The sequence below is a fragment of the Gymnoscopelus microlampas genome (genome assembly GCF_963454915.1).
Source record: "Gymnoscopelus microlampas genome assembly, chromosome: 21".
In the NCBI taxonomy this organism is placed as follows: Eukaryota; Metazoa; Chordata; class Actinopteri; order Myctophiformes; family Myctophidae; genus Gymnoscopelus; species Gymnoscopelus microlampas.
The window spans coordinates 40990244-41016572 of NC_139958.1; the positions used below are offsets into that span (position 1 = coordinate 40990244).

The 26329-nt window shown below is 39.6% G+C and overlaps 2 protein-coding genes across 2 annotated transcripts in view; both read right to left on the bottom strand.

Annotated features, from left to right (window-relative positions):
- Positions 1 to 26329, bottom strand: part of LOC311038006 (uncharacterized protein) — a gene marked incomplete at its 3' end in the record, with an annotated part of 148681 nt that overhangs the window by 53407 nt on the left and 68945 nt on the right. The gene's annotated exons all lie outside the window — the stretch shown is intronic.
- On the bottom strand, positions 2017 to 18953 carry LOC311037291 (scavenger receptor cysteine-rich type 1 protein M130-like; the record flags this gene model as incomplete). Its single annotated transcript, XM_084046413.1, has 21 exons — positions 2017 to 2025; positions 2106 to 2164; positions 2637 to 2942; positions 3365 to 3673; positions 4532 to 4679; positions 5697 to 5851; positions 7130 to 7333; positions 7728 to 7991; positions 8867 to 9118; positions 9541 to 9849; positions 10557 to 10704; positions 11828 to 11982; positions 13030 to 13239; positions 13781 to 13999; positions 14197 to 14304; positions 14862 to 14982; positions 15098 to 15297; positions 17261 to 17575; positions 17736 to 17837; positions 18268 to 18413; positions 18946 to 18953. The coding sequence occupies 21 exons, from the start codon at positions 18951 to 18953 to the stop codon at positions 2017 to 2019; spliced, it is 3747 nt and encodes a 1248-aa protein (XP_083902539.1).

Consider the following 26329-nt stretch of genomic DNA (forward strand, 5'->3'; position numbering starts at 1 on the left):
TGTTTGAAATCTATGCGTGTGTGTGTGTGTGTGTGTGTGTGTGTGTGTGTGTGTGTGTGTGTGTGTGTGTGTGTGTGTGTGTGTGTGTGTGTGTGTGTGTGTGTGTGTGTGTGTGTGTGTTTGCTGTGGTTCCACGATGCAGCGACAGGACAAGCAAGTGTGTGTGTTGGAACTGTTGTCCCCGGACGGGTATGGTCTAGTTAATCATAAAGAATGAGAGCTCACCTTACCACAGCTCAACTCTCTGCAAACCACTTCTCCATCATGTCTGTCCCAGTCTGAACCACACACAGGCTGCAGACCCATAGAACTATTGATATAAACTGTGCCATAACAATAACTGGGACTGTGGTTGTCCAGGAGAGTTATGTTGATCTTTTCTGTTAAAACATTAAGGGATTTTACATTGGGGGGGAAATCCATTAAATAAGTGAAATGCATTTAATTTAAATTATAAAATTAAGAAATAATAAACATTCTCTATGTAATCTGTTTTGTATCATCTTTGAAGTCACAGATATTAACAACCAAAATATAGGCATAATACCTGTGTCTAAGCTGCTTAAATGTGCACCGTTTTGTATCCCCAATAAAAGGATACAACATACTTGTTGGGGATTAGGATTCTAGGAAACTTCAGAGATCAAAAAAAGAAAAAAAAACTATTGTCAAACAGTTAGTACCGTTGACTGACAACCCCTTCAGCCAATCAGGAGTTCATTCTCCTTCAGCCAATCAGCAGCTAATTTTCCCCAGCACCAGCTAATATGACACAAGGGGACGTTAAACGGGGCTATGTCGAAAATAGGTTTGTTTATTCGGAGACATACGTGTCACTGCCCACCCCTGGCGGTTCTCAGATTTTTTATTTTTAGATAGGCTCTGTCATGATTAATTGACCAAAACATAAATAGTAGGGAAAATACGGATTTCAGAAAGAGGACTGTGTTTTAATGCAGGAAAACACCCCAGCATCATTATATAGTGGCTGATAGAGGGGAAAAAATGCAAAATATATATAAATATTTTCAAATTTAGGCTTAAAGTTACCTAGAATCCCTTTAAGATACCATGCAATTAAACGTATGTATTTTATGTAATGTTTTCCTACTGTGTGTGTGTAAAGACCATGATAAATATCATGGTCTAACTTAAAACTTAACGACATAGGAGTTGACACATTTTTCTTCTTGGTGTGCTGAATCTATGAGATGTATAAAATCTACAGGATATTACCTGAGCAGTTCAGTGTCGGTGGAACTGATTGGCTCCTGTCACAGGTAAAGGTGTGTGTGACACTGACTCCACATCTCAGTTGTTTACACATCATATCAGCTGTTATTTTGGTGTTTTCATTGCAGGTAATATTCCAAATGTCACCATCCTCCACCACCAAGGTACCAGAACATACATTGTCCCCGTCTTGTAGCCGTAACATGAAGTGATCTGTTAACAGGCATGAAAATGTACCAACACTTTAACATACATCTTTATGTGAAAATGTACCAACACTTTAACATACATCTTTATGTGAAAATGTACCAACACTTTAACATACATCTTTATGTGAAAATGTACCAACACTTTGAACATTTGAAAACTCATTGAACAGCAAAGAAATGCATACATATCATATACAGTAGCTACTATATAAAATACAAAATGATATAAAGTAGCTACTATATAAAATACAAAATTACATACAGTACCTACTATATACAATACATATTATATACAGTACTTACTATATAAAATACAAAATGAGATAGGGTAACTACTATATAACATACAAAATTACATACAGCAATTACTACAAACAAAATTCAAAATGCTAAAGTGTAGACTCCTGCAGTAGACTCCTGCAGAGTGTCTCTTATTACAAGTATATAAATGTATTCACCTGAACAGTAGACAGACACCAGTCCTCCAGCACACCGGCCCAGGACCGTCTCACACTGCCCAAGACTGGACTCAGAGCCCAGGCAACGGACATGGTAAACATCTGACACAGTTCCTTCATGTTTGCTAAAGGGCAGAGCATTGCCACAGCCCAGCTCTCTGCAAACTATTTGTGAATGTGTGTAATCCCAGTGATCGCCGCACACCCTGATGCCATCGAACTTCACCTCACCAGAACAGTATGGTAGGCTAACCATAGGGTTATCTGGGAAAAAGGAAATAACAAATCAACAAAAATAAATAAATCCCTAATCCCACAACCACACAGATGTGATACCGCTGAAACAAATATATTATGGGGTCATGTAGAGATGTCATTCAAACCATTTACTTGAAATATGAGGCATACCACTGGGACTGATGAGGCCTGAATATCCCTCATCCAATTATGATCAATGAAAAATAAATGGTCCTTTTCCCCACTTAAACATAAATCTGTCTTGATATTAAATCATATTTTGAACACAATCCTGTATGTTAATGTAACTCTTAATGTGTACAAATGGACTGGTAAAATCATGGGGGTCAATTCATTTTTATAATCTATAATACAATTAAAATTATTAAATTATGTATTACTATTCATTTTTAGTTTTTTTTTAGTTTTGGATTACACTGTTTGGTAATACTATTTATTACTATAGACTTGGAGATGTAGTACTAATAATAGTTATTACTCTGGCATTGGAGGTAGACCCCTTGGTTCCCGGAGGTTGTATTTTCCCGCTCACAGTCCCAGATGGTCTTCAGGTTCTTCACATCGCTACAGTTGAAGCTCTTCTCCCACAGATCAGAAGAACTATTTGATGCTGTATGGTTTTTATAACCACCACGGTCCAGATGACGGCACAGTTTGTCTCCCTCTTTGTCTGACCAGCCATGGCTAGAAACCATCCTGGAACCATCCTGACTGTAAACAAACACATGTCTCTCAAAGTGTCTTCCATGCTGTTTTGGACGTTGTAATCTGATCTTCTGCCAGTCTGAGGAGTAACAGAGACAGAGAATAGTTGATGAAAACCAATAAATAGTAATCAGTTCAAGAGTTGCCTCAGTTCAAGAGGTTACTGGTGTAAACACATATCCTCAGAAAAACAAATAACACACATCCTCCGTTCTTTGGTGCTGAGCTTTAACTGTAAGAACAGTGATAATGAAACAAAGATAGGGCTTGAACTCACTTTTCTACCACAGTCCATGTTCACAAATGGACTGTTACTGTAACATGCACATTACCTGTACAACACTTATTTAAGTGATGTCTCCAGGACTTTTTTTTATGTTATCCTTTAAGCCTAAATGTTTTACTCTACCTCTGTGCTTTTTACATTTCTTGACAGATTGAAAGTATTAAATCAGTCAATCAAAAGTCAGGTGGAATCAGATGAAAGCATGTAAAACGTACCAGAACACTGGAGGCCACCAAGAGAACAATGTCCTTTGTCCTGTAAAGTAATGTTACAGTCTGCCACCTTGTGGCTGTTTGCAGGACAGCTCAGTCCTGACACAACTTCAGGTGGACTTTGCGGTAAAGGTCCAAAGAATTCAACAGGCTCGCCGGTCTCTCCACATTGCAGCTCTCTGCAGATGGTATTTTGGATATTGGTGTCATTCAGGGTTTCTTTACAGACAGGGTGTCGTTGGCCTCCATAGCGTATCTTCACATTTCCAGAACAATGATCTCTGGAATCCTTGAAATCAGCCTTGACAGTGGCTGCATGGAAACAGTATAAAAACTTCATGTGAAACATGTATATATATTTAAAAAAAGGTCAGGTACACATACATATATACATATACACATACACATACACATACACATACACATACACATACACATACACATACACATACACACATACATATACAATAAATAATATTTCTTAAATAAATAAATATACTTTAACGATTACTGGTAATATGAACTCGTATGTGTGCTTTACTACAGACTGGTTCCAAATCTTTCCTTTCTTTACACAACTCTTGAACATGTTGTCTCTACCCCGCTTTCTCTCAGTCTCTCACAGAACAACATGCTGGATCAAATCAGCCAAACTCCACTGAAACGGCAATTCTCAAAGTCAGAGAAGCTCTCCATGCTGCCTTGGCTGCCTTCCACTCTGCAGTCCTAATTCTACTAGACCTATCAGCAGCATTTGACACAATGAACCTGACACCCTTTCTAACCATGCCATCATCACTGAGACAGAACTTATTCTCTTTGCACTCGTATGTGACTTTTTACCGTCTGTTGTTGAACTAGGGTTCATGCTTACTCTGCTTTCACACTTGTCAATCAGTCTGGATAAGATCGTCTGCTAAATGCATAAATTGTATTTGTAATTGCAATTTTATACAGTACCAGACCAATCATGAAATTATTTGAAGTCCAGCATGGGCAAACAGAACAAGAAGCATCAATATAAGCGGATGTAAATGGAGTGAGACAATCACACAAACAAACACACCATTCACAACATTACACAATGGACATATGTTTCTCCACTATTTATATTTGATTATTGTTATCTTATGTTTTTGTCTGAACAATAATGCATCATCATGCTCTTACTTTCACAGATGACATGAGCAGTGGAAGTGCATGGGACAGAGTCATTGTACTTGGCCTTGCAGTGCCACAGTGACGTCTCAGTGCCATTACAGTTGACATTGTCCAGTATTCCATGTTGTCTAGTTCTGGTGGTGCTGGTGTAAATCACCTGCAAGAACACATTCAATGTATTCTTAATAAAACAAAATACATTTCCTTTGCCAGACAAAACATTTCTGAGTGGAATTGTATCTGTATGAGTGTGTGTGTGTGTGTGTGTGTGTGTGTGTGTGTGTGTGTGTGTGTGTGTGTGTGTGTGTGTGTGTGTGTGTGTGTGTGTGTGTGTGTGTGTGTGTGTGCGTGTGCGTGCGTGCGTGCGTGCGTGTGCGTGCGTGCGTGCAGCCAACTATTTCTCTCCACCAGGCCGGGTTGCTTATCCATTGCCTGCAAACTTTGGCAGGTAGCTACTGTTATAGCGCCACCATGAGGCCCAATTGAAAATAAAATGGGTGGAGCCGTAGTCGTTCCTCTTTGGCTGCTGAGAGTGTACATGCAAAGTTAGAGCAGGCTCTACCTGCCCAAAGTGTATCACAGCCCTGCTACACTCCTACCCTCTGGAGCTACCAGGCCCCCCAGGCGACCTTGACCCTGAGGCATTTGACATTGTGGAGCAGTATATATCATAGTGTTTGACGAATTGAAATAAACTAATAAAGCTACTTTTTAATTTACATGCACCCAGCAATATTTATTTTCACACAAAAATGGGGTTGCAATCAGTGGGAAAAGTGGGCATGGCCACTTTTCTGACAAGGAGAGGTTTTGGTGCAAAACAACTGCTTGCAAAGATTCAGAATAATGATAAACACCTAGTTTGACCTCTCATAAGCTATACTTAAGGCAGAATTAAAGGTTGCAGGTATCCCAACTTTCAGCAGCTGTCACAGGTTCCAATACGGAAGTTGAAATTCAACTTTTTAAAATGTGTTACTAGAGAGCTTTACAAACACATGGATGAACACATTTCTTGGTAAGGAATTTATTGTAACGTTGGCCATTTTTCATATGATATTTGCTGACTACTGATTTTGCAAAATTGACCTGCAAGGTTTTTGTAATAATAAGAGCTCACCTTGACACATATATGTGATTCATTGCATATTAACCATAAAGAATAAGAGCTCACCTTGCCACAGCCCAACTCTCTGCAAACCACTTCTCCATCATGTCTGTCCCAGTCTGAACCACACACAGGCTGCAGACCCATAGAACTATTGATATAAACTGCACCATAACAATCACTGGGACTGTGGTTGTCCAGGAGAGTTATGTTGATCTTTTCTGTTAAAACATTAAGGGATTTTACATTGGGGGGAAAATCCATTAAATAAGTGAAATGCATTTAATTGAAATTATAAAATTAAGAAATAATAAACATTCTCTATGTAATCTGTTTTGTATCATCTTTGAAGTCACAGATATTAACAACCTAAATATAGGCATAATACCTGTGTCTAAGCTGCTTAAATGTGCACCGTTTTGTATCCCCAATAAAAGGATACAATATACTTAAAGGGATTCCAGGCAACTATATCAAAAAAATAAAAAAGATATTGTCAAACAGTTAGTACCGTTGACTGACAACCCCTTCAGCCAATGAGCAGTTCATTCTCCTTCAGCCAATCAGCAGCTAATTTTCCCCAGCACCAGCTAATATGACACAAAGGGACTTTAGAAGGGACTATGCCGAAAATAGGTTGCTTTATTCGGATACATACTGTACGTGTCACTGCCCGACCCTGCCGGTTCTCAGATGTTTTATTTATAAATAGGCTCTGTCATGACTCATGATTAATTGACCACATATATGAAGTTAAACAACTAAATTCTATCCAATTCCAAACGCTATCTTAAAAGTAAATTCCGTACCTCTAAAAATACATTTGAGAGCGTTATAAAGTTTTAAAAACGAAAGTAAAAACAAAGCAGAGAAAACAATGGCTACCGTTCCATTTTTATCGGCTGCACTCGGTTCCATTCGGTTTCATGGACGCGCACGGACGCGCACATGCGTGCGTTTCATTTACGCCCCGGACAGAGCCGGATACCCGGATGTCAAAACATAAATTGTAGGGAAAATACGGATTTCAGAAAGAGGACTGTGTTTCAATGCAGGAAAACGGGAGGCATGCGATAATCCGACAGACCTTTTCTCCGACTATGTGGCATCCGCTTGCGGTTAGGGTTAGGGTGCGGGTTTGGTTCGGGTTTAGTATTGAAACGTCGGAGCGCTGCGCTGTCGGAGGAATGCGCTGTCGGATTAACGTACTGCACCCCAGGAAAACACCCCAGCATCATTATATATTGGCTGATAGAGGGGGAAAAATGCAAAATATATATAGATATTTTTAAATGTAGGCTTAAAGTTACCTAGAATCCCTTTAAGATGCCATGAAATTAAACTTATGTATTTTATGTAATGTTTTCCTACTGTGTGTGTGTAAAGCAAGATAAATATCATGGTCTAGCTTAAAACTTAACAACACAGGAGTTGACTCATTTTTCTTCTTACTGTGCTGAAACTATGAGATGTATAAAATCTATTCTACAGGATATTACCTGAGCAGTTCAGTGTCGGTGGAACTGATTGGCTCCTGTCACAGGTAAAGTTGTGTGTGACACTGACTCCACATCTCAGTTGTTTGCACATAATATCAGCTGTTATTTTGGTGTTTTCATTGCAGGTAATATTCCAAATGTCACCATCCTCCACCACCAAGGTTCCAGAACAGACATTGTCCCCGTCTTCTAGCATGGGGTGATCTGTTAACAGACATGAACATGTACCAACACTTTAACATACATCTTTATGTGAAAATGTACCAACACTTTGGCATTGAACTTTTGAACATTCATTGAACAGCAAAGAAATGCATACATATCATATACAGTAGCTACGATATAAAATAAAAAAATATATACAGTAGCTACTAGCTGCAATATAAAATACATATTATATACAGTACCTACTATATAAAATACATATTATATACAGTACCTACTATATAAAATACAAAATGAAATATGGTAACTACTATATAACATTCAAAATTAAATACAGCAATTACTACAAACAAAATTCAAAATGCTTAAGTATAGACTCCTGCAGTACACTCCTGCAGAGTGTCTCTTATTACAAGTATATTAATGTATTCACCTGAACAGTAGACAGACACCAGTCCTCCAGCACACCGGCCCAGGACCGTCTCACACTGCCCAAGACTGGACTCAGAGCCCAGGCAACGGACGTGGTAAACATCTGACACAGTTCCTTCATGTTTGCTAAAGGGCAGAGCATTGCCACAGCCCAGCTCTCTGCAAACTATTTGTGAATGTTTGTCATCCCAGTGATCCCCGCACACCCTGATGCCATCGAACTTCACCTCACCAGAACAGTATGGTAGGCTAACCACAGGGTTATCTGGGAAAACAGAAATAACAACAAATCAACATAAATAAATACATCCCTAATCCCACAACCGCACAGATGTGATAGCGCTGAAACAATTATGTTATGGGGTCATGTAGAGATGTCATTCAAACCATTTACATGAAATATGAGGCATACCACTGGGACTGATGAGGCCTGAATATCCCTCATCCAATTATGATCAATGAAAAATAAACTGTCCTTTTCCCCACTTAAACATAAATCTGTCTTGATATTAAATCATATTTTGAACACAATCCTGTATGTTAATGTAACTCTTAATGTGTACAAATGGACTGGTAAAATCATCGGGGTCAATTCATTTTCATAATTTTTGGGGCGGTGTAACCGCCCCCTAAGTGAGGTTTGGACACTGACCAATCCTGCACCGTGATTGGCCAATAGTCTACAACGCAGTCTACAACCCTAACCCTTCCACAGTCAATGCAAATCTATTCTTTTGCAAAGTCAGCCAATCACATTACAGCTAGTGTCATCACCACTAGCTGTAATGTGATTGGCGGACTTTGCAAATTCAGGACTGTGATTGGCTAGCGAAACACATGACACATGTGCAGCCCTATGAATAGCAGTATGGACTTAAAAAAATAAATTTATGTTTTTTTTAAGTGAGTCATGTTGTGATGACCACACACCGCCCACTTCACACTGGGTGTGATTTTTAATACAATTAAAATGATTAAATGATGTATTACTATTCATTTTTTGTTATTTTAGTTTTGGATTACACTGTTTGGTAATACTATTTATTACTATAGACTTGGAGATGTAGTACTAATAATAGTTATTACTCTGGCATTGGAGGTAGACCCCTTGGTTCCCGGAGGTTGTATTTTCCCGCTCACAGTCCCAGATGGTCTTCAGGTTCTTCACATCGCTACAGTTGAAGCTCTTCTCCCACAGATTAGAAGAACTATTTGATGCTGTATGGTTTATATAACCACCACGGTCCAGATGGCGGCACAGTTTGCCTCCCTCTTTGTCTGACCAGCCATGGCTAGAAACCATCCTGGAACCATTCTCACTGTAAACAAACACATGTCCCTCAAAGTGTCTTCCATACTGTTTTGGAAGTTGTAATCTGATCTTCTGCCAGTCTGAGGAGTAACAGAGACAGAGAATAGTTGATGAAAACCAATAAATAGTAATCAGTTCAAGAGTTGCCTCAGTTCAAGAGGTTACTGGTGTAAACATATATCCTCAGAAAAACAAATAACACACATCCTCCGTTCTTTGGTGCTGAGCTTTAACTGTAAGAACAGTGATAATGAAACAAAGATAGGGCTCGCAACTCACTTTTCTACCAGAGTCCATGTTCACAAATGGACTGTTACTGTAACATGCACATTACCTGTACAACACTTATTTAAGTGATGTCTCCTGAACTTTTTTTATGTTATCCTTTTAGCCTAAATATTTTTCTGTACCTCTGTGCTGTTTACATTTCTTGACAGATTGAACGTATTAAATCAATCAATCAAAAGTCAGGTGGAATCAGATGAAAGCATGTAAAACGTACCAGAACACTGGAGGCCGCCAAGAGAACAATGTCCTTTGTCCTGTAAAGCAATGTTACAGTCTGCTAGCTTGTGGCTGTTTGCAGGACAGCTCAGTCCTGACACGACTTCAGGTGGACTTTGCGGTAAAGGTCCAAAGAATTCAACAGGCTCGCCAGTCTCTCCACATTGCAGCTCTCTGCAGATGGTATTTTGGACATTGATGTCTTTCAGGGTTTCTTTACAGACAGGGTAACGTTGGCCTCGATAGAGTATCTTCACATTTGCAGAACAATGATCTCTGGAATCCTTGAAATCAGCCTTGAGAGTGGCTGCATGGAAACAGTATAAAAACGTCATGTGAAACAGTTTTTCTATGCATGTACAGAGATAACAGTATGTAGATTTACTACAGACTGGTTTCACTTCTTTCCTTTCTTTTCACAACTCTTGAACATGTTGTCTCTACCCCGCTTTCTCTCAGTCTCTCACAGAACAACATGCTGGATCAAATCAGCCAAACTCCACTGAAACGGCACTTCTCAAAGTCAGAGAAGCACTCCATGCTGCCTAGGCTGCCTTCCACTCTGCAGTCCTAATTCTACTAGACCTATAGCAGCATTTGATACAATGAACCTGACACCCTTTCTGACCGTGCCATCATCACTGAGACAGAATTTATTCTCTATGCACTCGTATGTGACTTTTTACCGTCTGTTGTTGAACTAAGGTTCATGCTTACTCTGCTTTCACACTTGTCAGTCACTCTGGATAAGATCATCTGCTAAATGCCTAAAGTGTATTTGTAATTGCAATTTTGTACAGTACCAGACCAATCATGAAATTATTTTGAAGTCCAGCATGGGCAAACAGAACAAGAGGCATCAAGCTAAGGGGATGTAAATAGGGTGAGACAATCACACAAACAAACACACCATTCACAACATTACACAATGGACATATGTTTCTCCACTATTTATATTTGATTATTGTTATCTTATGTTTTTGTCTGAACGATAATGCATCATCATGCTCTTACTTTCACAGATGACATGAGCAGTGGAAGTGCATGGGACAGAGTCATTGTACTTGGCCTTGCAGTGCCACAGTGACGTCTCAGTGCCATTACAGTTGACATTGTCCAGTATTCCATGATGTCCAGTGCTGGTGGTGCTGGTGGAAATCACCTGCAAGAACACATTCAATGTATTCTGAATAAAATACATTTCCTTTGCCACACTTAACATTTCTGATTTGAATTGTATCTGTGTGAGTGTGTGTGTGTGTGTGTGTGTGTGTGTGTGTGTGTGTGTGTGTGTGTGTGTGTGTGTGTGTGTGTGTGTGTGTGTGTGTGTGTGTGTGTGTGTGTGTGTGTGTGTGTCGCGTGCGTGTGTGCGTGCGTGTGTGAACTGTATGTAGACGAATCACAGGGAAACTATTTCTCTCCGCCAGGCCGGGTTGCTTATCCATTGCCTGCAAACTTTGGCAGGTAGCTACTGTTATAGCGCCACCATGAGGCCCAATTGAAAATAAAATGGGTGGAGCCGTAGACATTTCTCTTTGGCTGCTGAGAGTGTGCGTACAAAGTTTCACGGCAATCGAACATGATATTGTGGCATTTTGTGCAAAACAAGCCCCACCCACAAACGTAGCCAATCGGAATGGACACCGCCGGTGTGGGAGTATAGCGGGCTCTACCTGCCCAAAGTGTATCACAGCCCTGCTACACTCTTACCCTCTGGTGCTACCAGGCCCCCCAGGTGACCTTGATCCTGAGGCATTTGACATTGTGGAGCAGTATATCATAGTTTTTGAGAAATTGAAATAAACTAATAAAGCTACTTTTTAATTTACATGCACCCAGCAATATATATTTTCACACAGAAATGTGGTTGCAATCAGTGGGAAAAGTGGGCATGGCCGCTTTTCTGACAAGGAGAGGTTTTGGTGCAAAACAAATGCTTGCAAAGATTCAGAATAATGATAAAGACCTAGTTTGACATCTCATAAGCTATATACTCAAGGCAGAATTAAAGGTTGCAGGTATCCCAACTTTCAGCAGCTGTCACAGGTTCCAATACGGAAGTTGAAGTTCAACTTTTTAAAATGTGTTACTAGAGAGCTTTACAAACACATGGATGAACACATTTCTTGGTAAGGAATTTATTGTAACGTTGGCCATTTTTCATATGATATTTGCTGACTACTGATTGTGCAAAATTGACCTGCAAGGTTTTTGTAATAATGAGAGCTCACCTTGACACATATATGTGATTCATTGCATATTAACCATAAAGAATGAGAGCTCACCTTGCCACAGCCCAACTCTCTGCAAACCACTTCTCCATCATGTATGTCCCAGTCTGAACCACACACAGGCTGCAGACCCATAGAACTATTGATATAAACTGCACCATAACAATCACTAGGACTGTGGTTGTCCAGGAGAGTTATGTTGATCTTTTCTGTTAAAACATTAAGGGATTTTACATACCGAATACATCCATTAAATAAGTGAAATGCATTTAAATTAAATGATAAAATGAAGACACAAAGAAGCATGCTCTGTTTAATCTATTTTGTATCATCTTTGAAGTCACAGAAATGATTGACCAAAGGTGAGGCATGTAGTCTAAACTGCTTAAATATGCACTATTAAGTATCCCAAATGAAATGATACAAAATACTTAACAAGGCTACCATAAAAAATTAACATATGGCTTTTATATAATGTTTTCCTGCTGTGTGTGTAAAGAAAGATAAAAAGCATTGACAAACTTAAAGGTTTCATGACATTTAGATTTACAAAACACTAAAAGTCTTCATCATGGTCCTTCAAACGTGTATTAACACATTAAATGCCAGGTATTATTTAATCAATTATTTAGCTGCTGCCAGCATTTTTCACCTTGTTTTGACGATCTGTGGAGCGCTGCAGAATCCACTACGTGCATGCTGATGTAAATAAAAAGTGTCTGTAGGGTGGGGGAGGGTCTGATCTATCCACTGGATAAACCTTTTTTTACTGCGATCGGCCATTTTGTCCTGGGCGGCAGTTGAATGACAGACGTTTTCACCAAAAAAAGAGAAAGGAGTGTTTTTCTAAAACTAATAAAGAAGGAGGGGACAGGAGTGTCATTTTTTTGGGATGACGTCACATCTGTCCATTCCTTCTTTCAGGGTCCCAGGATCATTCCTAAATTGCGTTAGAGCACCCTCTTTGAAATTTTCAGGAGAGGGGGCGGGATTAATGGACTGTGACATCAAAGTCCAGGGGCCAATCCCAGCTCCTTTTTTAGCCTAATTATTCAGATAACTCCAGACCACAGAAAATCCAATGAATGTTCAAAGTTCAGTTTTTTGGATGTGATTGAGGTCATGAAACAAAACAAAAAAAAAAACGAAACAAAAATGAATGTCATAAAACCTTTAAAGCTTAACACAGGAGTTGACTCCTTTTTCCAAACCAGCTGCTGTGCTGAAACTATGAGATGTATGAATATTAATATTACCTGAGCAGTTCAGTGTGGAGGGAACTGATTGGCTCCTGTCACAGGTAAAGGTGTGTGTGACACTGACTCCACATCTCAGTTGTTTACACATCATATCAGCTGTTATTTTGGTGTTTTCATTGCAGGTAATATTCCACATGTCACCGTCCTCCACCACCAAGGTTCCAGAACAGACATTGTCCCCGTCTTGTAGCCGTAACATGGGGTGATCTGTTAACAGACATGAAAATGTACACTTTAACATACATCTTTATGTGAAAATGTACCAACACTTTAACATACATCTTTATGTGAAAATGTACCAACACTTTAACATACATCTTTATGTGAAACTGTACCAAAACTTTGGCATTGAACATTTGAACATTCATTGAACAGTGCACAAATGCATTATATTTTGTGTGTATGTGCGCATTCATAATATAAGTCTGTGTGTGTGTGTGTGTGTGTGTGTGTGTGTGTGTGTGTGTGTGTGTGTGTGTGTGTGTGTGTGTGTGTGTGTGTGTGTGTGTGTGTGTGTGTGTGTGTGTGTGTGTGTACACACATCTGTATAGACATGTATGACACATATGCATGTAACTTGCTCTATAAGGCTATATACAGAAACGCATCAGAATAAAGAAAATGTTTAAATGAGTTCAGTCTTCCAAACAGAGTGCTGCTTCTTTCCACATATTCATGCATGTCTGTATGTGTGGTTTGTAGCTGTTGGAGATTAAAAAGCACAGTGAAGTAATATAAACAAACATACCTGAACATGTGACGAAAGCAGGTTTAGAGCATGTAGCATTCAGAGGGTCTTTAGGATCACACTGCCACAGATGGTCTTCATTTCTGGTGCCTGTACAATGAATTCTCTTCTTGCCTTTGGAGGTGAATCCCTCTGGTGAGGTCATTTTGGTCGGGTCAGGCACATCTTTTGCGACTCCACATTTGAGGTTGTTGCAGACAAGGTCAGCTTGTTCCTTTCCTTTAACATGAGATATTTTATTTGGAATTATTTGAGAAATACTACCGCTGCTGCTGCTGCTGCTGCTGCTGCTGCTGCTGCTGCTGCTGCTACTGCTACTGCTACTACTAATAAGAGCCCGGACTGGACAAATTCACAAAAGAAAGTGAGAAAGGGAATAATTTCATGCTGTTCAATCAAGGTAGTGTAACTCTTACCCCAGTTGTCAGAACAAACATAGTGTTGTGAATTTTCCTCATTTGACGTTGTGTTGAATTGGACAGCTCCGGCACATTTAAAACCATCCAAACTTATTTCAATCTTATCTACAAGTAGAAAGAAAAAGAAAGAAAGAAACACAAATCACATTTTAAAACAATGACTGGGAAATTAAAGTTATGTGATGTCCATCACTCACCACAGCTTAATTTAAAAAAAATAAAAAACATGTTACTGTATCAATGTTGTTCCAACCTCAAGAAAGTTTAATAAACTGGAATGGAAATATTTTCATGACTTTTCTACAATGGTGTAAATAATCATAATAAGAAGAGGGGAATAAATATTCTGAGAAAAAACCCGAAAACGTTAGAATATGCTGTGAGAATATAGTTATGATAGAAGCTTTTGGGAAACCTCATGAACTGGATCTGATCATCTCTGTATGACATGTTTTAGTATATTTCTAGATAAACACAATACGTTTTAATCACAAAGAAATATCCCCTCACCAGGATTTAAGGATTGAATTTGCCTGAATCCCTCCCTACCTATACCAAAAACAAGGACTAAGCCTGGAACTACCTTCATGCGTGCGTGCGTGCGAATGCAACAAAACAGTCAACAACAAGGTGATGATATGAATACTGAGGTGTGTTCTTACCCGAACATGTGATCCATTTAACTGAGTCCTGAGTGGAAACATTGACCCCCCAATCACTGAAGTTCTGGCAGTTCCACAGCTGATCCTCGGTCCCGTTACAGTTCACACCATTGATCCATACCTTATCAGGAATATTAGTTATATTATGTTTCATTATATGGGTACAGTTCATATTATTGAATATTAGTTATATTGTGTATCATTATATAGGTACAGTTTACATTATTGATCCATACCTTATCAGGTATATTAGTTATATTGTGTTTCATTATGTATGAAGATCCATTCATAGCCTGTCCACAGCCAATACTCCTACACACCACATCTTCATTGTTCTGGTTCCAGTTATCATGACCAACGAGGCCCCATTCATCATTATGTATTTCCATGTAACCCTCACATGGGTTGGAGCCACCTTTAAGGATCAGCCTGGATCCTTCATGGTTACATTTCATGTTAAATGTACATATACACTATTTCAAAAACAAACTAGATAAAGTGCTCCTCGGAGCACAGGTCTCCGCCAGGTCAGATACGTTATTGTGGCCTCCTGGTGGCGCTATAATAGGCCAATGTGAAAAGGGTGCCATTTATTCTTAGGTCGTTCACGGCAATCGGACACTGCATTCATGATTTGAAGCATTTTGTTCCAAAAATGTGTTTTGCTAAATTAGACCTGCTGGTGGCGCTATAACAGGCCAATGTGAAAAGGGTGGCATTTCTTCCTCGGCCTAGTGGGAATGTGCGTGTGAAATTTCATGGAAATCGCACGCTGCGTTCATGGTTTGAGGCAGTTTGTTCAAAACGGACCAATCCTGCAAACTTTGGATGGCAACCTTAACCAATAAGGATGGAATATGGGAAATCGGACAGATCAGGGTTGATCACATGACTATAGAGATACTGTGTACCGATTTGCATGACGTTTGGTTAAAAACTGTAGGAATAATGTGAAAAAATGGGTTTTGCACAAATCGGCCTCCTGGTGGCGCTATAACAGGCCCATGTGAAAAATTTGAGGCAGAGGTTCTGAATTGGCATCCAGGGAGTGTGTGTGCACAGTTTCGCAGCGACCGGGCCAACGGTGCCGGAGATTTGGTGGTAACACACGGACACACGGACACACGGACGGACGGACGGACGGACACACGGACGGAGGGTAAAACATACTCTCTCGCCATGCCTTACGGCCTGGCGGAGACAACAAACAAACAAACAAGCAAAAGCCGATAAACCCACTAATGTAAGCCACAAATGTGGAAAGTTTAATTGTGTTAAATGTTGTGAATCTGGTAATATGAAATATATGAATTTACAAAATCCTCAGTCCCGGCTGTAAATATTGACCCACTGTAGACCATTAGTTTCATATTAGAACCAACAGCAGTGAGTTATGAACATCTATAGAACCAACAGCAGTGAGTTATGAACATCTATAGAACCAACAGCAGTGAGTTATGAACATCTATAGAACCAACAGCAGTGAGTTAAAAACATCTATAGAACCAACAGCAGTGAGTTATAAACATCTATAGAACCAACAGCAGTGAGTTATGAACATGTGATTGTTGGAGACTCCACAACCTAGATGACACATACAGTTGTCATGTTTTACCCTGAACTGAGGGAAAATAATACATGAGGGAGCATTGGACTGAACCCACAAAGACAAGAAGTCTTTGTAATAAGCTAGCACACACACACACACACACACACACACACACACACACACACACACACACACACACACACACACACACACACACACACACACACACACACACACACACACACACACACACACACACACACACACACACACACACACACAGTTTTTAACTCATTCCCTGCCAAGGAAGGTTAGTGAAAATTAAACCAGGGATAGACCAGGGATGCACAGATAGAGTGCTAGAGCACCTGCCGTTTTGCCCTCTGGACAAGCAAGTGCCCTTTTGAAAGTTGGTGACATGGTGACATTGATCAATTCTGGATTAAAGCTTCTAATATATTAACAATGCCCCAAATGTGCGTTCAGACATCCCCCTACATGCCGTGCCCCTCCCTTCCCTCTCAACGTGAACGTGCAGTGCAAGGGGGGGCGGGTCTACAGAGGTGCGCTACAGCAGCCACACACAGACATCTCCTCTCCTCCCCGGCCCGCAAACTCCAAAGAGTTGAAAAGACTCATCTCTGCTGATTTAATCTAAGGGATTGTACTATCTAGTCCTATGAGCTCAATATTGGGCGTAGCTGAATTGGGAACTCCTTCTATGGTTAGGGCTGAGTCATGGTGACATGAGCTTGACGTCAGAGGTCCGCCCGGCCAGCCAACCAGGCCGCCGGCCCGTCCTCCATTTAGTCAGTCAATCATTATTAATTGCAATAAAATTCATATTTACCTTCACAAACAACACCAGCATCTTCTCTGTGTTCACAGTTGTGCTCTCCAATCACCCTATGGCTGCACTGTGAAAGCTGTGACTCACTGCCTGAACAGCTAACATCATCCAACCAGATGTTTCCATCACCCTGTCCGAAGCGGGCTCCCCCTGGTGCTGACAGAGCTGTTCCACAGCCTAACTGTCTACACACAACCCGGGCATCATCCAGATCCCAAAGATCATCGCACACCGTCCCCCAGCTGTCACGGTAGAACACCTCCAATCTGCCTGAACAGGAGTTTGAACCACCGACCAGCCTCACTGAATAATCACCTGAACGAGAAGAAAAACATTACAACATGACAATAATCAGCCGGAAAGAAAGCTTACCTACATGCAGGAGTGACCTCATAATAAAGATTTGGCATGACACATAAACTGTATACACTATATAGAATATATTGATTATATACAGTAATTATATTGATTGTACCAGAGATGGTAATGTTGATGGACTGGCTGAGTTGTCCTGACTGAGACTCACACCAGTAAACACCACTGTCCTCAGGATACAGCACCTTCTGACAGGTCTCTCCTACACAGAATCACAATGAAACAAAGAGGAATCAACCAATCAATCAATCAGTCTGAATGGCAGACTATATCCATCTACAGTATCTATATCTATACCTACATACCGTGGATACTTCCCCATTCATTGTTGCATGTTCCATCCTCCTTCCCCTCACTGGTCTTTCTTCTCACAGACCACCCTGGCACAGACTTCCCTTCCTCACAGCTCAGTGTGATGGACTGACCTCTAAAGAACTGAGATCTGTCAGGACTGACTCTCAATGACACTATATGGGAAAAGAGATAGAGAGAGAGAGAGAGAGAGAGAGAGAGAGAGAGAGAGAGAGAGAGAGAGAGAGAGAGAGAGAGAGAGAGAGAGAGAGAGAGAGAGAAATTAAGAAAAATATGTGTGATAAAAGTGAGTTCTTAGAAGAGATTTTGAAAGAGGACACTGAGTTTGTCTTCCTGAGATCCCCAGGCAGGGAGTTCCACAGCCGAGGGTCCCTTGAACACGGCAAAAGCCTGGTCGCCCTTATAGTGACAGGGCGAGACTTTGGAACCGTCAACAGGACCCTGCTGGATGATCTCAGGCAGCAGCCTGGCTTACAGGGAGTTAAAAGATCACAGATATACACAAGTTGTGAATGAAATGCATGTCCCACCCGGTTGTACAATACCCCTCCTGTTGTACGCCTGGTGTTAGTGTAGGACCCAGGACCCTATCTTGTGCACCGCCTGTAGAAATACTCTGTTACAAGTAAAAGTCCGGAATTCAACATGTACTTGAGTAAAAGTACAAAAGTATTGGTATCAAAATGTACTTAAAGTACCAAAAGTGGAAAGTACTCATTATGCAGAATATCCCATTTCACAAGTTTTCAAATGTAATGTATAAAAATCTTTTGAAAATAGCAGATCTACAAGCTCATAATGCGTCGCATTGTGACGCATTGTGAGCTTGTAGATTGGCTATTTTCAAAGGGCCGCAATGTATATAGGGCTGAAGTGGCTAATGTATGTTTTGTAATAATAATCAAACTCTACAAAGTAACTAGTAACTAAAGTTTTCAAATAATTCTAGTGGAGTAAAAGTATACTATTTGCCTCTGAGATTTGCCTCACTTATATACCTGGGCATTTGGCTAGATGCCAAGCTCTCATTTAAGGTTCACGTGGAGAACCTAATCAAAAAATCAAGGACAAGTTTTTTTCCAGCAGAAAGACTATAATTCAATCAGTAATAATGTCTGTTTTTGACTATAGGGATGTACTGTAATACAGAAATAGAAATATTGAGGAACTAGGAGAAACAATCGCCAATCTTAATGCAGAAAAAGAAAATGTGGACAGGAATATCGAGGAATTAGGAGAAACAATGAGAGAGAAGGAGCGTCAGAGGGTAGTGTCAGCGATGATGAAGACAGGATGGAATCAGACGCTAGGAACAGAGATACTGTGATAGTGTTAAGCAGTGATGAGGAGAGTGACATAGAGGAGTTGCAGCAGGGGAGTGAGGAGCACAGGGAGGTGGAGTTAGAACAGGGTCCAGAGGCGACACCCCAACAGCAGCAGCTGATAAGGTTGATGTTGCAACGACCACAATCACCAGGCCGCATCATCACCAGGTTGCATAATTCCCTGGTCTACATGCCTTCCACTCCAGGAAGGGGGAATTCACCTACCCCTCCATCATCACCGGACAGTCCATAAGAGAATCAGTTGGCGATGAGGGAGATCAGAGCGATCCTCCACCATATTGTTTCATATATTCATTGTATGGATGCCTTATGCCTAAACTGGGTTCATTTGATGAACCGAGTACTGAGGAGGGTACTTAAAATCTTTTTCTGTTTCAAGCTTGAATGCAAGGGGTTAAAATTAAGATGTGAGAAAAGACAGGGCCACTGCAGTGTGTGTGAGAATGACGAAATAGGTTAGCAGTAAAACAAACAGCTAGAAAAGAGGAACTTCTAGTGGAGGACAGGAAACCATGAAAGCTGGGCGAGGAGCCAAAAAGTAGAGAGAGTGTGACTTTGAGAAGAAAGAGTAGAAATACTCTACTATTTTTACTCTACTCTCTATAAGAATAAAAATACTTAAAGACAGTAAAAGGTAAAGGAAATAAGAAGAGATGGAGTAACAAAATAATGATAAAGTGTGGTAATGCTTACTATATTCTTAAAGATTGTTGAAGAGTAAATGCTTTACACTTAAATAAGAGTTTATTTGGGTTAGTCAGCAGACGATAAGTAAACTGAGATAAATAGTCTAGATAGGAAAATAATGGTCACGACTAGTGTATAGGGTAACAGCTACTGAGACTATGGAAACATTATTTCCCTAAGGTTATTGCATATGGTGAAATAGTGTGTAAGAATAGGGAAGAGGTGATATGTCCCAGACATAGATTAAAAGGGTCATGACGCATCAAGCACAGCCACGCTGACCATGGGGTAATAAACGGGATATGGTCAAGAGAACGTGGGTGGTAGGACAAATAGGATGGGCCAAAATGCCCTTTATAAACAATGTTCAGAGAGCAAGTTGTTGAGAGACTTTGTGCACTGTCGTTAGAGACCTGGGGTATGTTAGAGTAATCTCACCATATCACCCGAGTTGGGGAATTAGCCTCTGACTTGTGCGAATATGGAATTTAGATGCTTAATAATAGATGGGGTAGAAAAATCTGCCAAAAACATAGTGCGTGTATGAGACTAAAAGATCTCCCATTTTGATGATGGGTCTTATAAGGGGCCTCACCCTTTATAGCCTATTAATAGGTTGTAGTCAGGCGAGGGAAAGATTGTACGCCTTATACCTCGCTCTGCTTTAAAATAGACATCGGGTAGAAAGAAGGAATCTGGATTATTGGAAGGAACTACCAGAAGGCCATATTTTAGTTATGTCTTGTTTTATCACAGCATGGGAGGGTAAGAGTATATGTATTTGAGATCTATTTGGAAAGAACTTTAATATTCTCATGTATGTGATATGGATTAATTTGTAACAGCTTAATTGAACATTGTATTCAATCTACTTACTTTTACCTGAATCTTCTGCTTAAAGCTGTAAGCAATACTATAATACATTTTACATTTCCTGCATTTAAAAGAGAAGTTATTTTACACACTTTGGGAATAATTCCCCTTATTTGGTTTATCTCCTTCAAAGACTAAAAATAGATTTGTGCATATATATATATATATATATATATATATATATATATATATATATATATATATATATATATATATATATATATATATATATATATATATATATATATACATACATATGTGTATATGTATGTGTATATGTATATATATATATATATATATATATATATATATATATATATATATATATATATATATATATATATATATATATATATATATATACATACATATGTGTATATGTATGTGTATATGTATATGTATATATGTATATATATATATATATATATATATATATATATATATATATATATATATATATATATAAGGATTTTATGGGTTACCTCTAACCCCATGGTATTGATTAAAAGGGTTTAGTCATTATTAGAAACAACACCCTGGATTTTGACATTGTTAATAAATTCAGAATAATCAAACCAGTAATCACAATAACTTGCACGCGATTAGTAGGATAGCCAATAGTAATTAAGGTGATTATAGGCATCGAGGGATTAATGGGTTGTTCCTGGTCGATGCCTATAGCTGAAAAAGGGTGTGGCCTTAAGATGGAGATTGGTTAACGAACTGGAGTGAATATCTTACGCCATAGGCTTAAGTGCTTTCTATGAATGAATTGAAGGGTTAGTTCACTCGAATAGAAAATTACCTGTTAGTCAGAGAAGCCTATACGGGACGGACGTACCTCCGTAAACCGCCCGGCGACAATATGCATGCTTCACTTTCCACACTGAAGCCTCTGGAAGCAGTCTACCACAGTGCCCTGCGTTTTATTACTGGCGATTACTTATCTCACCCATCACTGCATTTTATATGATAAAGTGGGTTGGCCATCTCTCGCAGTTCGTAGAGAGCAACATTGTATTTTATTTATTTTTAGGGCCTTGTGTGGTAAACTTCCTTTATACCTACCCTCGCTTTTGAAACCAAACGTAAGAGCAGTGAACAAGGAAAGAAGGCTTTCATATAAAATGGAACAAACTTCAGGACTCTTTGAAACTGGTGCGATTGGTCTCAATAGAGACATTTAGGGTGCTTCTCGAGGACACACTACATAGTGATTGCACCTGCTTCATGTAAAACTATGTTTATTTGTATGTGACATTATAATGTGATTCAAATGTTGGTTATTGTTATTCATTATGTATGTATTGTATTTTATATGCTATTATCAGGGCGTCCTTGAAAAATAGAGCTTGCTCTCAATGGGCTTCCCTGCATAAATAAAGGAAAAAGTAAGAAACAAAGATAGATGTAGTGGAGTAGAAGTAAAAGTACTGAAAATTGGAAATACTCCAGTAAAGTAAAATAACCTAAGAATACATGTACTTAGTTACTTTACACCACTGTCTAACATTATGTTGTACCTGTTCTTACACCCACAGTGTGGTACACAGTACCTCTAACATTATGACCAAACTATTAAAATATGGAGATAAAAGGATCCATGATGTCATCAGAAAATACGGACATTGTGTCAGCATGACATCAGCACACACACACACACACACACACACACACACACACACACACACACACACACACACACACACACACACACACACACACACACACACACACACACACACACACACACACACACACACACACACACACACACACACACACACACACACAGGCCCATGGTGAAAAAGGTGACAGCGTGCAGCGTGCGGCGCAACATTTTGGGGGATACCAAACACGTTTTGGGGGGGTGGGACACTACAAGGTTATACTACACTTGAGTCAATCAGTACAAATCTATACTTAGTATTGAGCAAGATATTAACATGAATTCACAGTGAAGTTTACTGTGAATGTGTGTGTTAATCGTTGTCACTATAAAGCCTGACATCCATGCTGGAATATTTGTATAAGGACAATATAGCAAATACTAGACCAGATAAATTAACACTTTATTATAGAATTCTCTTTTTTTCTGGACATAGTCATTTAAAATGTAAAAGGTGATCTTACTCTGTTCTTCCCTGCCACTATAATAAGATGGTAAGGTAAAATGAGCCAGTGGGTAAATTGAACCATCCCCTTTATCTAGAAAACTATAAAACTAGAAAAAGGTTCTGAATAAGAAACTTATAAGAAACTTATTTAAGTAGATTTATATTGTTTAAATAACCGTTAAGAAAATAAATACGACTATTTGCAAGGGAAATGTGTTATTAAATTATTTTTGATAAGTGAATACATTATTTGTTCAAGTTTAAACTTTTAAAAACTTTTTAGAAGTCGTATTTTTTTATAATTTTTTTGTCATAGATGCTTACTCATAATTTCGATTGATAGAAGACATCCTGAAATAAGGGTAGATGTTTAGATCTCATTTTGCCTTGCTTCCAGGACAACTTAAGTGGAAAGTGGCTCAACTTATCCCATTCTCCCCTACCTGAGGGGCTGTTAAATAACAACATTAAATCTACACCGTTTCAAAATCAAAGAATACAGTAACGGTTTGGCAAAGCCTCGCTGATATCCTCCATGTGGAGGGAGCGAGAGTGTACGACACGTATGCGTGCGCGCACATACTGCACACACACACACACACACACACACACACACACACACACACACACACACACACACACACACACACACACACACACACACAGTGCTGAATATATAGATAGATCACAGAATGCCCATTCTAGATTTAGTCCATGAGCCCCAAAATTGAGCAATGACTATCAAAAGAGTGGGCATAACCATACCTATATTAAATTGTTTATAGGGTCAATATAAGTAAATAAATATATGATAACCTTTCCACATAAGCAGCTTTTTCATATTCATCACACATTTTGTTATTTTCCCCATACGTACATGACAGGTGAAAAAATGACAACATTTAAAGAATAGTTATCATAATGAAACTTCCCCAGTTGATTACTTACTTACATGAAGACAATGATTTATCGTACTACAAGTTTTCTGAAATTGTATATTTAAATATGCAAATTAGGCATTTAGTCCATGAGGCAGAGCCCCAAAACATTTGACTCCGACATATTAACAAAATGAAATGAGAATGTTGACTCTGGCTTTGTCCAATGTTCCAATGTTGATTCTGGAAAGTTATGCAAATTCGGGCATATTTTCCTAATGTCTAATTTGCATATTTAAATATACAATTTCAGAAAACTTGTAATACGATAAATCATTGTCTTCATGTAAGTAATCAACTGGGGAAGTTTCATTATGATAACTATTTTTTAAATGTTGTAATCTTTTCACCTGTCATGTACGTATGGGGAAAATAACAAAATGTGTGATAAATATGAAAAAGCTGCTCCTGTGGAAAGGTTATTTTCTTATATTGACCTTATAAACAATTTAATATAGGTATGGTTTTGCCCACTCTTTCGATAATGAAATCTTGTCTGGCTAATTGGGTTGCCAACATTGCCACCCAGCAATACGGGAGGGGTCACACACACACACACACACACATGCCACAAAATGATGCCGCGGCCACCTGAGGGAATCTCACACAAGCACACACACACACTCACGCACGAGTGCACACTGTGCCTGCCCTGTCAACTGAGTGGCACCCCCAGGGTCCTAGCGCCCTTATACAGCACACAAACACACAGGCAGGCCAGGCAGACAGATGCACTGCCTGGAGCATGCACAGAGAGCAAAATGTTTTATATGCATCTTACCTTTTCCCGGGACAAATGACGTCCCGTAAATGATGCGCTTCTTTAGATCAACATACAGGGCGTCCCGACTAATACCAACACGGGACTGTTGGCAACCCTGATTCTAGACTAGATTGTAATCTACTGTAGGTGCTATGCATTGTGGGATGTGTGGTCTGAGAGGTGACAGAAACTTTCCACGGCTTTTTCACAAAAATACAGTTTGATTCTATAAGCTGTGTCTCTAAAACTGGTGGCTCAAATTGTACAACCAATGTTTCATTTCGTAGCAATGATTCTCTAATCTCTACTTACTATGAAGTAAAACATTTTTAAACCAAATATTTTAAAAGACTTAGCCTTTGTCAGATTGGGCCATATGATCCACAGATGATGCATACATTTAGTTTTCATGCCCAATAATTTCTAAATTCAACAACAGATGTATGATACTGTGTTACAACACAGTATTGTTCACAAACATTTTAAAAGTTTAAATAAAAACTTGTCACTTGCCTTCTGAGGTCACGGGGCTGGTGGCTGCTATGCAGAGCAGCAGCAGCAGCTGCAGAAACCACATTGTCACTGTAGCTCCTGACTAGACTGACACACACACAGAGTCATCACAGTGGTTTAACATAGACATAAAAAGGTAGACGCCTCCTCCGACTCTCTGCGTATGCATCTGCGTGCGCTCCTTGAGCAACAACACAGCGTTTGACACTTGAGTATAAATGTTCCTTTAGCCTACTGTACATATTACTGTATTTTATGACATGAAAGGCAGCTATTGTGCTCAGTGACATCGTTACGTTGTTTTATGTTTTTTTGGTACTTTTTAGCCTTCCTTTCTTTATTCATACCACATAGCCACACACAGCTCCAATGTCATCATCAAGTATGCTGACGACATGACAGTGAAAGGCCAGATCGTCAACATTGATGAGTCTGACCACAGAGGTGAGATCAGTTTACTGGCTCTCTGATGCCAGGAGAACAGCCTCGCCCTCTACGTCAACAAGACCATGGAGCTGATGGTGGACTTCAGGAGGCCGAGGAGAGAGCATGTGCAATGCAACCAGCCACTCGACTTGTCTCCACATCTGCGGATGCCGACTCGTTGGGCGCCAGCAGTGGCCGCCCCTCCAAGGAGGGGCCATGCCACATACCATGCCACATGTCATGTCATGTCATGTCACATGCCACACCACATGCCACACCACATGCCATAAGTCCAGGGTAAACTGTTGTGCCCTTATGTGTCTGTTGTTCAGGGTGGACTGCAGGTGCGGTGGTCTCAAAAGCATAAGGGAAAACCGGTATAAAAAGAGTCGCTCTCTGCATAAACTATTAAGGAAGACTCATTAGACAGAGACAAAGAAAATGATTTTTCTTTTATCATTTTTTTCTTTTTGTTTTTTTTACCATGCTCATAAAGTGCTCTGTGCTCAAAGTGAAAGGTGCAAAAAAGCAGCAAACATTTGGGTCATAGGACCTTCGTCAGTATTGTATGAGTGGATCACAGACAGATATGCCGTGGTCTTAGGCGGATATAGTTGATTATGTACGTATATCTCTGCTGTCCGGCCAACTCCAAAATGTTCATTTTTCAGGAAATGACAAAAACAAAACAAAAAGTGGAGTTAGGAGGTTTTGTTCAT